General features: G+C 38.6%; 1 protein-coding gene across 1 annotated transcript in view; it reads left to right on the forward strand.

Annotated features, from left to right (window-relative positions):
* FBN1 (fibrillin 1) overlaps nucleotides 1–14,673 on the forward strand; it is a 191,910-nt gene that overhangs the window by 45,226 nt on the left and 132,011 nt on the right. Inside the window, exon 6 of the mRNA XM_008069902.2 lies at nucleotides 2,521–2,616. Within this exon, the coding sequence (XP_008068093.1) occupies nucleotides 2,521–2,616 (96 nt within the window). The remainder of the gene's footprint in view (nucleotides 1–2,520; nucleotides 2,617–14,673) is intronic.

Raw genomic sequence — 14,673 nt, forward strand, 5'->3', positions numbered from 1 at the left:
CCATTTTCTTGATGAAAGTTATCTACATCTCTCTAATTTCCCTGTCTAGATTCTGCTACTGTGATTGGTTCATTCATGCACACTACTTATCGTGTTTACTCTCTACCAGTCCCTGTACTTGGAAGATGTACATTCCTTTTAAAATGCTTATTTTTTATCACTCTCAGATGAATATGTATACCCCACAGAAAATTTGAAGAAGTTCAAAAATATGAAAAATAAAATTATTCACGATCCCATCATTCCAGATATGATTTCCTAGACTGTTAATACATATTTGATATATGTAATTTTTCACATCACTTTTTCACTTAATATTTTATTAGACATATATTCATGTTGTTAAACATTTTAAAATATTTTTCAATGGTTGCCTAAACTTCATTATATGGACCTTGTACTTTTTTGAAAAAAATATTTTATTTTAAAGATGTGGGGTACAATTCAGGATTAGGGATACAAGTGAACATAATACAGGTAAAGTTTGGGCCTCTCTTTGGTTCCCACTTTTTACTGTTTATATAATGAATCCTTAATAGTGAGAATTTTTCAGGTTGTTTATAATTTGTGTCATTGTATATATATTTTCTATGATAAATAATGCTATTATAAATAAATCAAAATTTATATACTGCCCTAGTGGCCGTTTATACACTGCAGTGTGATAAGAATATTGATTGAGTTTTGTGTAGCTCAGTATGGAGAAAGGAGAGGCAGGGCAGCCTTCCCATGAGGTCAATCCTTGAGCCAAGTCTTGAGGGTTGGGTAGGAGTTAATCTGTCAGCTGATGGGAGATGGACCTTATATGAATTACTTACAAAGGTTTACAATCAGAAATATCACTTTGGGCACAGTGTGGAGGTTCAGCTGGAGGAGGAAGAAACAGGAGCAGGAAGATTGGTTCTAACTAAGGCTGTGGCTATAGAGACAGGGAGATGGGGATGGATTCAGAGGAGAATTGTGGGGGAGCTGCTGGGCATCTCTCCAGCTCCCTTTGGTGCTCCCTGAGGGAGTTTAGTCCGAAGTCTAGCACACAACAGGTGCTGAATTAACACTTGCAGAGTTAGAAAACTTTTCTTAAACTTCAGCTTCCTCATCTGTAAAATGGGAGGATTGGCTTAAGCAAGCTCAAAATTTTTTTGCTGCTTAGAAGCTCTTCATTTTCCCTGAATTAAGAGACAGAGTAGAACAATTCATGTACCTCTCTGATTTTTATGATGATAAATGGACTCCTACCATAATTTTTGACTGAAAGAGACTATGTTAATTCAGGTCCTCTTATGCTAAGCAGATGCCAAGACAGAATTAGACACACAAGACATTTTTGGGGGGAAAAGTTCTGTAAATAATAAAAGATAGAGAAGGCAGGGGCAGGAGGGGATGGTCTTCAGACTACAATACCTGCCTGAGTAGATACCTCAGAGCAAAGAGGGAAGAAAGGACAATTGTGTAGAAGGAGCTTCAGGCACTAATGCAGCTCCAAGAAAGCAGAAGTCAGGCTGATGGGGAGCCCAGAGCAGAAAGTGCCTGTCAGAAGAGTTCTATGATGAGTGGAAATGGTCAGGCTTTGGTATCCTGCTGCATTCCCTCACTGGCTGAGTGTGTGCCCTTGGCATGAATATCACAGCAGATCCAAAGGTGCAGCAGCTGGAAGCTGTCTGCCAGCTAAACTCCTTGCTGGAGGTTCTCTTCAAGGGAGATCTAAGTGGTTAAACTTCATTACTGCCACAGGGGTACAAGCAATATGTGTGGGAAATATACAAGAAGCAAGGAACTTAAGTGGAGGCATTAGGGAAGCCTCATGAGGGAGTGAGGTTTGAGCTGGACTGGCAAATTTGTCAGGGAAGAGCCTCCTATCCATGACAGAGATGCCTAGAGGGAGGCAATGTGTGTAAGAATTACAAGATATTGTACAGAGAAGAATTGTTCAGAGCATGAGTTTTCGATTCTTATTTTAATGTCTTTTTCTAACAAGTAAAATGTTCCTCCCTCAAGCATCTCTAGACTTACTGCACCATTAGTTTCCATAGATTCTGTTATAACACTCAATGGGGTCTTCGTTGTAGTGCTTGAATCACTGAATGTCAGTATTCATATTTTGTTTTACTGTTAATTATGTGACTTAACATGTTACATTTCTGTAAGGGTGACATCAGAGGGGCCGATGTTTTCTCTCATAAAAACGCTCTCAAGAGTAAAAATAAATCATAAGCAAAAAAATCAGTTTGCTAACATGCAATTCCTATATGGTGAAATTTCTTAGGAACCACAATTTTACATGTAGAACTGAAAGCACTGCTCAGATGCCTCATGGAATGAGATTGTTAGCATCAACACAGTACAAGCTTATCTATTCCAAGCACTGCTCCCTGTGAGTATCTGTAACTGTAGTATGACTTCAAAACAAATACTAGGGTGACTCTTTATAGTTTTATTGTTGTCCTTTTAGGGGACCCTAAGTGCTATTTCATTAGCGCCTACTTTCAGGTAAAACTTCTCAGCTCTCTTCTTATTTTGCAGCTGTCTGTGAAAGTGGCTGTCTCAATGGCGGGAGGTGTGTGGCTCCAAATCGCTGTGCGTGCACTTATGGCTTCACTGGACCCCAGTGTGAAAGAGGTAATGATTTTAAAAATCATTTGCATAAAGACATTCTGGTACCTAAAACTATTGATTTGTTCAGGCATTGGGCTTGGGTGGCTACTTCTGAACTGTTGCTGGAAAGGTCCCTAGGACGACAAGACTGGCTCTGAGTCTATCCATGTTATTCAGCAATTATTGCCAGTGCAATGTGGTACTCAATGGTGCACATATGCAAATTCCCGGTTGATATCAGGATAAAAAGAGGAGGATTTTCTGTAAGGGTAGGAATCGAGCTACTTATTATTGTAGTAAATTAGGAACATGGTCCCATACAAAACATATGTATGGAAAGGGGAACATTTAGTACAAAAAACACACCTGAGGACCTGTTGGACTTGTTGGGGGCTGTAGAGGTATACAAGCTCAGTATTCAGAATTCACCATAGAAACATTGGGTGTTTGCTGGGAAATTGTGCTTTCCTGTATGTGGTTTATTCAGTACCCATTGCACTCCACTAGAGTGGGTAGAATAAACCTCACTTTTGCATATGAGAAAAGGACTCAGAGAGGTCCAGGGATGTCTCCAAGGCCACAGACATAATTAAAGCTTTAATTTGAAGTGGGTTTTCTGTTTTCAAGTCTATTTCTTACTGCTCCTCCTAGTGAAAGGAAACATTCTACCTGATTTGTCTACCTAAAAATGCAAATATGATGTTGAGATATATGTGGATGTACAATATTCTTAAAATTTTTTTTCCTTGAGCTTTGGTTTTATTAATCATCTTGTCTCTACATTTATAGCCATTTTATTATCATTCCTAGTTTTGAAGTGAAAGTTTAGAGGGTTCGTGTCTTGCAAAAACTTAACTGAAAAATACTTATGAGCTTTTAAAACTACAATCATAACTTTTATCTAAAGTTGTATAAAGATCTTTTTATTGTAAGTTAGAAAGTAAATATCCAGTAGCAGATGTTAAATATATGTCATTTAAAACATACAGCAGAGAAAAACAAAGAGCAGAGAGTGGTATGTAAAAAATTGTTTATTTTCTGTTTCTATTTTAAAATAAGTTTACCTAAATTCAATTATTTGCTAATAAATCAATAACACATACTTTAGCATGTAACTCTAGGTCAATTATTATTATTATTACTAGACAAGTTATGCTGTATCTGTATTAATAAGACCCTACTTGGTATTGATATGTGAATGCATAATGGACTCTTGGCCTTTATATTGCATTTTAACATTTTTTTGGAATCTCTCTTTAAACTATTTCTCTTTATAACTTGCACTGATGTATTTTTATTGATTAATATGTTTTAATGGTATCCAGGGTAATTAAAACAACTGTTTCATTAGATAGTAACATTCTGTGGCCTTATTTAATCAATGAAGATGTAGGAGATTAAGATTGTTAATATGTGATTTGGGGAGTGGTGTGTGAAAATAATTTCTCAGATGATAAAGCTGGGTTTAACTTGTTTTGGAAAAATCACTAATAATATGAAGTCATATGGCATTTTACAAAACTCTAATAAGGAGGTTAATAATTTGTTACAAAGAATATCGATACCTATATTTCAGGTATTGATGATAACACAGTCTAAAATAAAGAAGGCATGACATGGAACCATTCTACAGTTATTTATTTATTTAGAGTCAGAGTCTCACTCCATCACCCAGACTGGAGTGCAGTGGCACACTCATGGCCACCGCAGCCTCGACCTGCTGGGCTCCAGTGATCCTTCCGCCTCAGCCTTCCTAGTAGCTAGAACTACAGGCACATACCATCATGCCCGGCTAGTCGTGTGTGTGTGTGTGTGTGTGTGTGTGTGTGTGTGTGTGTGTGTGTGTGTGTGTGTGTGTGATTTATTGTAGAGGCGAGGTCTCACCAAGTTGCCCAGGCTGGTCTCAAACCCGCAGGCTCAGGCAATTCACTCACTCTGGCCTCCCAAAGTGCTGGGATTACAAGCTGAACCACCTAGCCCGGCCTACAGTTGTTTCTTCAAAGATTTAATCTTTGCCCAAGATTAAGAAACTGCCTGCATGGGTTTAGTCACTAAACTACTAATCAAAAGTGACATATTATTCCATAATTTCTCCAAGTTTTGAGGTGTCTTTAACTGCTACCTTCAGGAAGAAGGCTATTCTGAAATCTGCACCAAGATGTAAACATGTGTTGGCCCCATAGGATCTTCACAGTGGTGATTTTCAAAATCAGATGAATCCTTACATGACAGATTTTCAGGCAATTATGTTGTGAAGGTTGGGAGCAGAGGCAGACTTGAATCATTCTGTTCTACCTATTCCACCCATGAGTACAGGCCCAGACCTTCAGTGGGAGTAGGGAAACACGAGTGTCATTTCTCTCCCCACATGGGAGACAGAAGATTTTTTGACTCCAGAATTGTGTTTCCATTTATAGAGTTTTCACTGATTTCTGCTTTTATGAAAGTCATATGCTTACCTCCTTGAATAATAATTGAATAATTGGAGGCAGGATTACTGAGATGTGTGTTTATATGTCAAAAAGTGATGAATAAAAATGTGGGCCTGAGACAGGACAAGTTCACCCTCAAGTGTAGGGAAGTATTCAGTAAGACTTCTCCTGATTGTGGGTTGGTACACTTATTGAGTTGCTTATTCCTGGATAATTACCTAGGGTAGTTGCATTCTGTTTTTATTGGGATGTGGCTTTTCATATTTATTTATTTGATTAGCGTTTTACTCTGTCATTAAGGGCCAGAATGCAGTGGATTACATGGCTCACTGTCACCTCAAACTCCTGGATTCAAACAATCCTGCCTCAGCCTCCTGATTAGCTGAGGCTACAGGCACTTATCACCACACCTGGCTAATTTTTTTATAGAGATGAGGTTTCGTTATGTTGTCTGGACTGGTCTTGAACTCCTGGACTCAAGCGATCCTCCTGCCTTGGCCACCCCAAATGCTAGGATTACAGGTGTGAGCCACACCTGTCTGGCTTTTTGTTTTTTAAAATGAACTTCCAGGAAGCCTTTACTAATTTCTTTTCTTCCTTCCAGGAGGCTGAGCCCAGTGCTCCATCTACACGTTCCCTTAGCACGCTCTCCACATCTTTTTTTATAGCACTTACCACATTATATCAAAACAGCAAGTTTCCAGTCTCCCTCCCTAGAGCATAAGCTCTTCAGGAGCAACTATAGTTTGATTATCTTCTTAATTCCAACACCAAGCTTATTGCTGATGCATAGAACATGGCCCAGAAATGTTGAACTGAATTCATTTAATAGCATCAGAAAATCTGGAGACATAATTATTGAATATGAACAAATACTCCTGGACATAGTTGCTGGTTGCCTACTGTGGATAGTCCTGGATATTTGTCATTGGTTTAATGCTAAGCAGAGCTGATCATAATGTTGATGCCTAATTGAATTCAGTCCCTAATTATATTTTTTAGAAATATGAACTTTTAGGACCATGAGACTGTCATTTGTCAGTTGGCAAAATGCAAAAAGTAGGTGAGTTTTGATCAAAATCAAGTGGCAATAAAAACAGAAACAAAAATTTCCTATCATGATACAATACACATGGAAGGAACATTTAGCATGTCAGTTACAGGTGCTTCTCAGGATAAGCATCTTTATCCCTGAAAGATCTTGGAAACTTTATACATCTGTAACTACCTCAGAGACCCAATTATAAGTGTGAAATACCCTTTGAGGGTAATACTGGCAGGATTTGGATCACATTAAGCCAATAAGTAAATCTTAATAATCCATTAATATAGTCTTCTGGTTTGTGATGTTGAGAAGCAGTGGATTCATTCTTGAATTATGAATCACAACAGTCATTCAACAAATGCAATCAGATTATGAAGCAAATTGGTCTCATTTGCAACTTTTAGCCATTAAAATAAGTGTTTTAGAAAATTTTTGACTAGTCAGCTTCATTGGGCAGGTAGTAATGATATATTTTACCATTGCCTGTCTTTCTGCATTCAGATGATCAAAAGTAGACCTGTGACTTGTTTGGCCTGCAATATTTACTTATAAAAAACTGAGTATGAACACCTTTAGATACATTCTCTTGTTTGTCACAGTCCCCACCAATCCCTGTGGTAGCATCCTGCTCACTTCATTTATTTAGTTTGCATCTTTGCCCTTGTGGCCACTCAAGTTTGCTACAACTTGCTGGATTCTCTATCAAATATTGTATCTATTTGTGTATTCTCTTAACTCCAAGTTTCTTTTATTTTTATTCCTCTAACTTTTTTTGCCTGTAAACTTACATTTATTGTTTTCTTGTTGCCCCCTCCCCTTTGCCTTCTCTCTACTTGGGTCTTGAGCAACCGGTAGAACTTATCATTGCCTGAGCTCAGTGGTACAGTATGTTTGCATTTGTTATCAGAATATTGAAATGAGGTCAATGCCTGTTTTGGCAATGACAACATAAGCTAGTTGTGTACTGCCATAGTTACTGCCAACAACAACAACAAAACTGTGAAATCAATTTTCTTTTGCCATCTTGCCTTAGAACTTAAAATCTTGTGAAATGCTCTTGTATTAAACACTCATGCAAGTGAGTGAGACTTCTCAAGGTCATGAATAAAGAGAGACAGTGATTTAGACCTGAACCTGGAGATGAGGGTGGGGTGTAAAGATGATTAGGTTTGGGGAAGAGGAGACACAAAGGAAAGACACTGAGAAAACGTGAAGACTCAAGAGAACAAAGAGCACTGAGCCAAAGAAACTAAAGGCAAGAAGTTCAAGAAATAGCTTAGATTCATCAAGGAGTCAAAGCAGAATGAGAATTGTATAATAAAGAGGGCCTTGATGTGGTAATCACTGACATGTACTGAGTACTTATAGTACTGACACTGGTGATTTGCAATAACTTTATGAGAAGAATCTTTTAAGAAATCCCATTTTATAGAGGAATAAACAGCAAAGAGAGAACAAATAACTTGTTCAAGGAGAGACTGCTTAAAAGTAGAAAAATCAAAACCTGAACCTTGACATTCTTCCTCCTAAGCCTTGGACATAACCACTGTGCAATGCTTGGACTTCACTGGAAAGGGGCCACTAGTAACTAGAGAGAATTTTCTGAGGAATGATAAAAAACCTAGAACTATGAATTTTAGAGTGGAGGCCATAGATTAAAAGCCAAGAGAAAGGATTCTTGAATATTGCTTGGATGTATCTAATGCAGGGCTTTCAAATAGTACTCTGATTAATTTTGATGTACCAATCCACTCTTGGAAAATGAGTGATTCCTGTCTGCTTATAGTAAATATATTTGGGCTCCAGAGGACTGAACCAACATGGCTTAGACATATGAAGGGGACCCCCCAAAAGACGCCAGAATTTACTTATAAAAAATTGTGGTATTTATTCATACATATTTAAACTTAAGTCACCTTCAAAGTACTCTCTGTTTGATGCAATACACCCACCGAGATGCTTTTTCCACTTCTCAAAACGGTTTTTGAACTCATTGATTTTGATGCCTTTTAGCACTTCTGCTGCTTTTTGTTTTACCTCTTCCACATTGGCAAAAAGTTCCCATAAGGACTTTTTTTTATCGAAGAAGCAAACAAACAAAAAAAATAGCTCAGGATGAGATTGGGTAAATAGGAAGGATGGGGCATGGGGATCATGCCATTTTTGGTCAAAAAGTACTGAACCTCAGCATGATGTGGGCAGGTTTGTTCGTAAATCACCCATCATGAAATGGGTGAAAGAATGCTGAAGGAATCTCAAAAAAAAAAAAAAAATCACTGAAGCCTAACATAGCCACACATAACAATGCTAGCTGGTACACTGATGCCACGGGGTTCCTAGACAACTTACCTAGTAGAGAAAGCCTGTATTACAAGGGACCTGACCTCCAAAAAATAATTCCAAGGGTTTTGAGTCTCTCTTCATATGAAAAGAATATGGTTGTTTAGGGCAGTTATAGTGGAAAATTATATAATAGTTTCCTTACAATATTATAACTACTCAAGACATGTTTGGAACCTCTTTTTTTGGAATTGCCTTTACAGAGTTAGCAAGACATCCAAATGAACATACAACTATTTTTTCCCACTTTCTTATTTACTTATTTTAATTTTAAAGATGTGGGGTACAATTCAGGATTTTTTTCCCTTTCAATAAGGAAGTTGAGTTTTTAGAAATGGCCTACAATAACTTACTGTTAATGCAAATGAATACATTGGATAATCAAACATTTTAACTATTTGGGATTAAAAACGGACTTAGATTAAAAAAAAAGTAAAGACAATTTCCTAGTGTGGTTCATAAAGCACATGGAATTGGTTTAATGTTTTCATGTCAGACTTCATGTGAGCCAGAGGATGAAGCCTTTTGGAATCATAACTGCTTATAACAAGAAGTAGTTTTCTATCATTATGCATCTGGAGAGCTGCATCATGTATCGCTCGACTATGAGCGAGCACAGGGATCCTTCAAAATCCTGATTCATTTGTTCTGTGTTAAATTCCTACCCAAGTAAATGGTGAAGACAATTCTTGGATTTTTGCCAACGTAAGAAAGTTTGTTGGCTGTTATGCTGGCTATCAGTGAATAAAGTATAGGGAAAAGCATTGTTGAACTGATAGCTTTCAGGAAAAGGTACAATGGAGGCCAATGTGGAGTAAAGTCAAAATGAGAGGATGGAAATATTCCTTAGTCCAAAGAGTGGCAGAACAGTGGAAGGTGGATCAGCTCTTCGTGCATGTACTTACCTCCTAGGGAATTGCAGTGTTAACGGAGCTGGAAAGGGTTTTTGTTTATTTGTTTTGTTTATACAAATATGAAACAGAAGAGACCCAACAACAGTTAGGTTGATTGTAATTCCACTTCATTCTCATATGTGCAGTCAGCATTTTAGAAACTGTTATCCTCATACCTTGGTTTCTCTGATGATACAAAAATAATTTTGAACAGATATCTTTTTAATGGTTTCATTGAACAGTTTTCACAAAACTATTGCCATCAAGCAGTTAACAAGCATTTTAAAAATATAAATCCATAAAAGCAGTGTCTACTCTGTGTCTAATGAATGGAAAGGATGAATCTATAGTGATCTACGTATATAATAAAGAGTTAGTCCATTTTGGATATATCTCTTCATAAAAGAAAGTAGAAACATTATCCTGGAAGGCTGTTTAGAGAGCTTCGTGGAATCAAGAGCTTTTTTCCTTATTTATTTATTTTTTGTTTTCTTCTGGAGTGTTTCTAGGAGGCATTAATGAGATATAGATTTATTATTTCTTTTCTATATATGGAAGTAAGTTTTACTGAGCTGTGTTTCTGACACCAATTTGCGTAATTTTAAACTATGGTGGCCGTTATTAAAGTTCCCAGAGTAAAGCTGGGTGTTTTGGTGCAAACGTAAAATCCCAGCACTTTAGGAGGTTGAGGCAGGAGGAATCACTTGAGCCTAGGAGTTAGAGGCTGCAGTGAGCTAGGATTGTACCACTGCACTCCAGCCTGGGTGACAGAATGAGATGCTGCCTTTAAAAACAAACAGATAAATCAAAAGAAAGTTCTCAGATCATGCTACAGGCTAACCCCCATTCTCCAAGTGCTTTTGGAGGCAGAACTCTGTGAACTGTATATTTTCTTCTTTCCAAAAGTTAACAAACAGTATCTGTTGTTACTCAACTATGTTGAAGGCTCACTTTTGTGTGTTTATGAACCTTAATTTTGGTATTTAGTCTAAATGTAAAGTAAATAACAATGTGTAGATAGCAGAAGCAGAAAGCCCTAAGTGTTACTGTGCATCTAAAGTGGTATTGCTACATTTGGCAGCTGGTACATCATTGAGTAAACTGCATTTTCCTAGAATAGTTCTGAGAACTGTGTCTGTTAACATCAGCATTCGTTTTTGTGGCGAAGTAACTATATGCACTGGGTCACACACACTCCCCTGCAGGCTGCACTTGCCTGGTATGAGCAAGCAGGATGGGTGGGATGCTACCAGAAAGCAGCTTGATTTTCATTTCCCACTCACTGTCCCTCTCTGCCCACTCTGTGAGGGGAGTTCTGCTCCTGCTGCTGAATGAAATTTTCTGGTACCTTTCAGAGTTTCTCTCCTGCAGGTCCTTAATGTGGGCAGAAGCTTCAGTGTTCTTACTGTTACTTACATCTACTTCCTCAACCCCTCGGTGTCTGGTGGTACTCCCAGCCTCCTGAGTCCTCTTTGTTGCCCTGGGCAACCCTCTGTGAAAGGACCTAAGCTCATCCCAGGTCAGCTTTCTCTTTACAGTGGCCACAACTTGTTGGCAGAAAAACTCATGCATTGACACAGGAGCAAACCCTTCTGTGAACCGTTATCTGAGCATCTGGCCAGCCAGTTTCTGGGCATTCAACAGTCCCTAGTCCATACTGTTTTCCAGACCTCAGGGGATATGCATTGTGCAGTCTGAGCAATCTCCTTGAAGCCCCTCTAATGACTTGTCATCATAAAGTGGCCTTCCTTTAGTTTCCCAGAAAAAGCTAGTAACAGCCCAGCCGTCTCCCCAGTAACCACTTTCTCACCTCTTACTACCTTGGGCACGTCAATACCCTTGATATGCACAAAGGTTGAAGAGGTCATCATCACCTCCTTTGTTAATTATGTATCATAGTGCTACATTTGCTTTAGAATATGGCATCTGTTGGTGCTTCATCTGAAACTTCAGTTTTAACATTCTTCTGTATCACCAAAGCTGGCCGGGCTCAGTGGCTTATGCTTGTAATCTCAGCATTTAGGAAGGCAGAGGCGAGAGGATTGCCTGAGTCCAGGTGTTTGACACCAGTCTGGGCAACTTGGTGAGACCTTATCTCTACAATAAATAAAAAAAAAATTGCCTGGTGTGGTGGTGTGTGTCTGTAGTTCCAGTTACTTGGAAGACTTTGGTGGAAGAATCATGTGATCACAGCAGTTCGAGGCTGTGGTGGCCGTGAGTGTGTCACTGCACTCCAGTTTGGGCAACAGAGTGGGACTCTGACAGAAAGGAATGAAGGAAGGAAGGAAGGAAGCGGGGGAGGGGAGGGACATATATTACCAAAGTCACTCTGTCACCCAGGCTGGAGTGTAATGGCATGCTCACGGCCACTGCAGCTTGGACCTGCTGGTCTCAGGTGTACCTTCCACCTCAGCCTTACAAGTAGCTGGAGCCACAGGCATGTGCCACCATGCCCAGCTAATTTTTTGATTTATTGTAGAGAAGATGTCTTGCCATGTTGCTCAGGCTGGTCTCAAACCCTGAGTTCAGGCATCCTTTTGCCTCTGCCTTCCAAAGTGCTGAGATTACAGGTGTGAGCTACCACACCCAGCTTTTATAAGCTTTTAAAAATGATAAAATTTATTTTTATAAATTGGTAGCCACATTTAATATTTGGACCACATTTAATGTTTGGGTGTTCAAACATTAGAGCAGTACTAATAGAAATATAATGTGCCCCACATATATAATTTTAACTTTTCTTGTAGACATGTGAAAAAGTAAAAAGAAACAGGTGAAATTAATTCTAAGAATTTATTTTTATTTAACCCAATATATCCAAAAGTTTTTTTGGTCAGTAGATAGTCAATATGAAAGTTATCAGTGAGATATATTACATTCTCTTTTTCATTCTAAGTTTTTGACATCCAATGCATATATTATACCAAATCTCAATTTGAACCAGCATAGCTCTAGAGCTTTGCTTCCAGTAATACACATCAAAACTTCTCTTAAGGTCTCCATTAGGTTTCCAGTTTTCCTTTTTCTCCTGCTACTTTTCCAACTTTTCACAAAGCAGCATCTTAGAGAATCAAAGAAAGGCTGCACTGATATTTGAAAGTAAGCCAATTAAAAAAAAAAAGAACTGGGAACCTCAGAATAGAGTGTAATTTCTTAGATTCTCTGTCTCAGTGGAATTTTGTTTAATTATAACTGCTAAGTGTGATCTCTTGCAGTCATGTCAATTAGATATAACAACTATAGCAGTTTGATGACCACATATATACCTAACCCTGAATTGTACCCCACATTTTAAAAATAAAATAAGATATATTGCATCCTAAAAAACAACTATAGCAAATATTTAATAAGGGCTTGGCACTAAGCTAGTTGTGATGATAGAATCAGAAATAAGTATCTTTTTCATCAGGACCTTAAAATGATTTTTTTGTAAGACATACATGCATACCATTTTTGAAATAGTTAAATAATGAAGCAGGGCAAGGATTTAGCTAGTCAGAGATGAGCACAAGTACTATAGGTGGAAGGAAGGGATAGTACAAAGATTCAGAGACTCTACTTGACCTGGGGAAAAGGGAGGACATAGTCCTCCTTGGGAAGGCCTTGCCATGTCAGCTTTCATGATGCTGGAGACCCTCTATGGGAGAAGAGGCCAAGGCACAGTGTCAACTCGGCAGCTCCAAAGAAGGGAGGGGCTGTTGTAAGTCTCTCTGTGATGCTCATCCATTCTGCTGAACTGTGCTTCTGCACAATTTCTGTGTGAAGAGGGCATTTGGGATTTTTAAAAGTCCTTTTTTGTATGTATAAATTAATGGGAACATTGGTCTATTTCTGGAATTGTTTTAGCTTAATCTTTCCCCCCCCTTTTTCTTGAGTTGGGGTCTCACTCTCTTGCCCAGGCTGGAAAGTAGTAGCACAATCATGGCTCACCACAATCTTTAATTCCTGGGCTCAAGCAATCCCTTTGCCTAGTCTCCCAAGTATCTGGAACTATAGGTGTGTGCCATAATTTAATTTAAAGTTATGGAGTACAGTTAAGGGTTAGGTATACAAACATTCATTGTGAAGGCACCCTTGTTGATGAGGTGTGCCCCCCTCTTCCCCAGGCAGATATCAACTATGTCATTCCCAACTCCCTGCCACCCCTGCCCCAGTAGTTTCCCGCCACTATCAATTGTTTTCTTATAGTATTATGGTAGTTGTTCAAGGTCCACTTATGAGTGAGAAGATGTGATATTCAGCTCTTTGTTTCTGTGAAAGATCACTCAGTATTATAAACTCTAATTCCATCCAGGTTGGTGTGAAATTCATGATTTTGTTCTTCTTTATGGCTGCATAATATTCCATCATGTATATGTACCACATTTTTTAAATCCAATCCTTTTTTGATGGGTAGCACGGTTGGTTCCATGTTCTTGCTATTTTGAACAATGCTGTGATAAACATATGTGTGCAGGTATCTTTTTCATAGTGTGATTTGAGTTCTTCTGGGTGTATTCCCAGTAGGGGGATTGTGGGTCATATAGAAGTCCGAGTTTTAGAACTTTTAGGAATCTCCACACTGATTTCCACAGAGGCTGTACTAGTTTACACTCCCACCAACAGTGTAGAAGTATTTCCTTTTTGTCATATCCTCTCCAGCATCTGTTGTTTTTTGAGTTCTTGATGATGGTCATTTTGACTGGAGTTAGGTGGTATCTCAGTGTAGTTTTAATTTGCATCTCCTTAATGACTAGTAAGGCTGAACATTTTTTCACGTATCTGTTGGCTGCTCATATGTCTTCTTTTGATGTGTCTATTCATATCTTTTGCCCACTTTGTAATGGGGCTGTTTGTGTTTTTCTTTTCAGCACGTTTAAGTTCCTTGTAGATCCTTGATGTTAGGCCTTTGTCAGACATGGAGTTGACAAATATTTTTTCCCAGTCTGTGGGCTGTCTCCCTGCTCTCTTTATGGTTTCTTTGGCTTTGCAGAAGCTTGTCAGTTTAATGAGGTCCCACTTGTCTGTCTTATCTCGTATGGCCTGTGCATTTCGGGTTTTGCTCAGGAATTGGTTGCCAGTTCCAACTTCCATAAGGGTGTCTTCTGCATTTTCTAAGGTTGTCATGGTGTGAGGTTTTACATTTAGGTCTCTGAGCCATTTAGAGTTAATTTTTGTGTGGGGATAGATAGGGGTTCTGTTTGAATCTTCTGCATGTGATCAGCAAGTTTTCCCAGTACCATTTACTGAATAGGTTCTTGTCTTCCCAGTGGTAGGTGGTGGAGGCTTCGTTGAAGATGAGTTGGTTGAGAAATTGAGATTTTGCTTCTGGAATCTCAATTCTATTCCATTGGTCTATATGCCTGTTCTTGTACCAATACCAGGCTGGTTT

The sequence above is a fragment of the Carlito syrichta genome, unplaced genomic scaffold (genome assembly GCF_000164805.1).
Source record: "Carlito syrichta isolate Samal-C Ts95f unplaced genomic scaffold, Tarsius_syrichta-2.0.1 Scaffold312386, whole genome shotgun sequence".
NCBI classification, from domain to species: domain Eukaryota; kingdom Metazoa; phylum Chordata; class Mammalia; order Primates; family Tarsiidae; genus Carlito; species Carlito syrichta.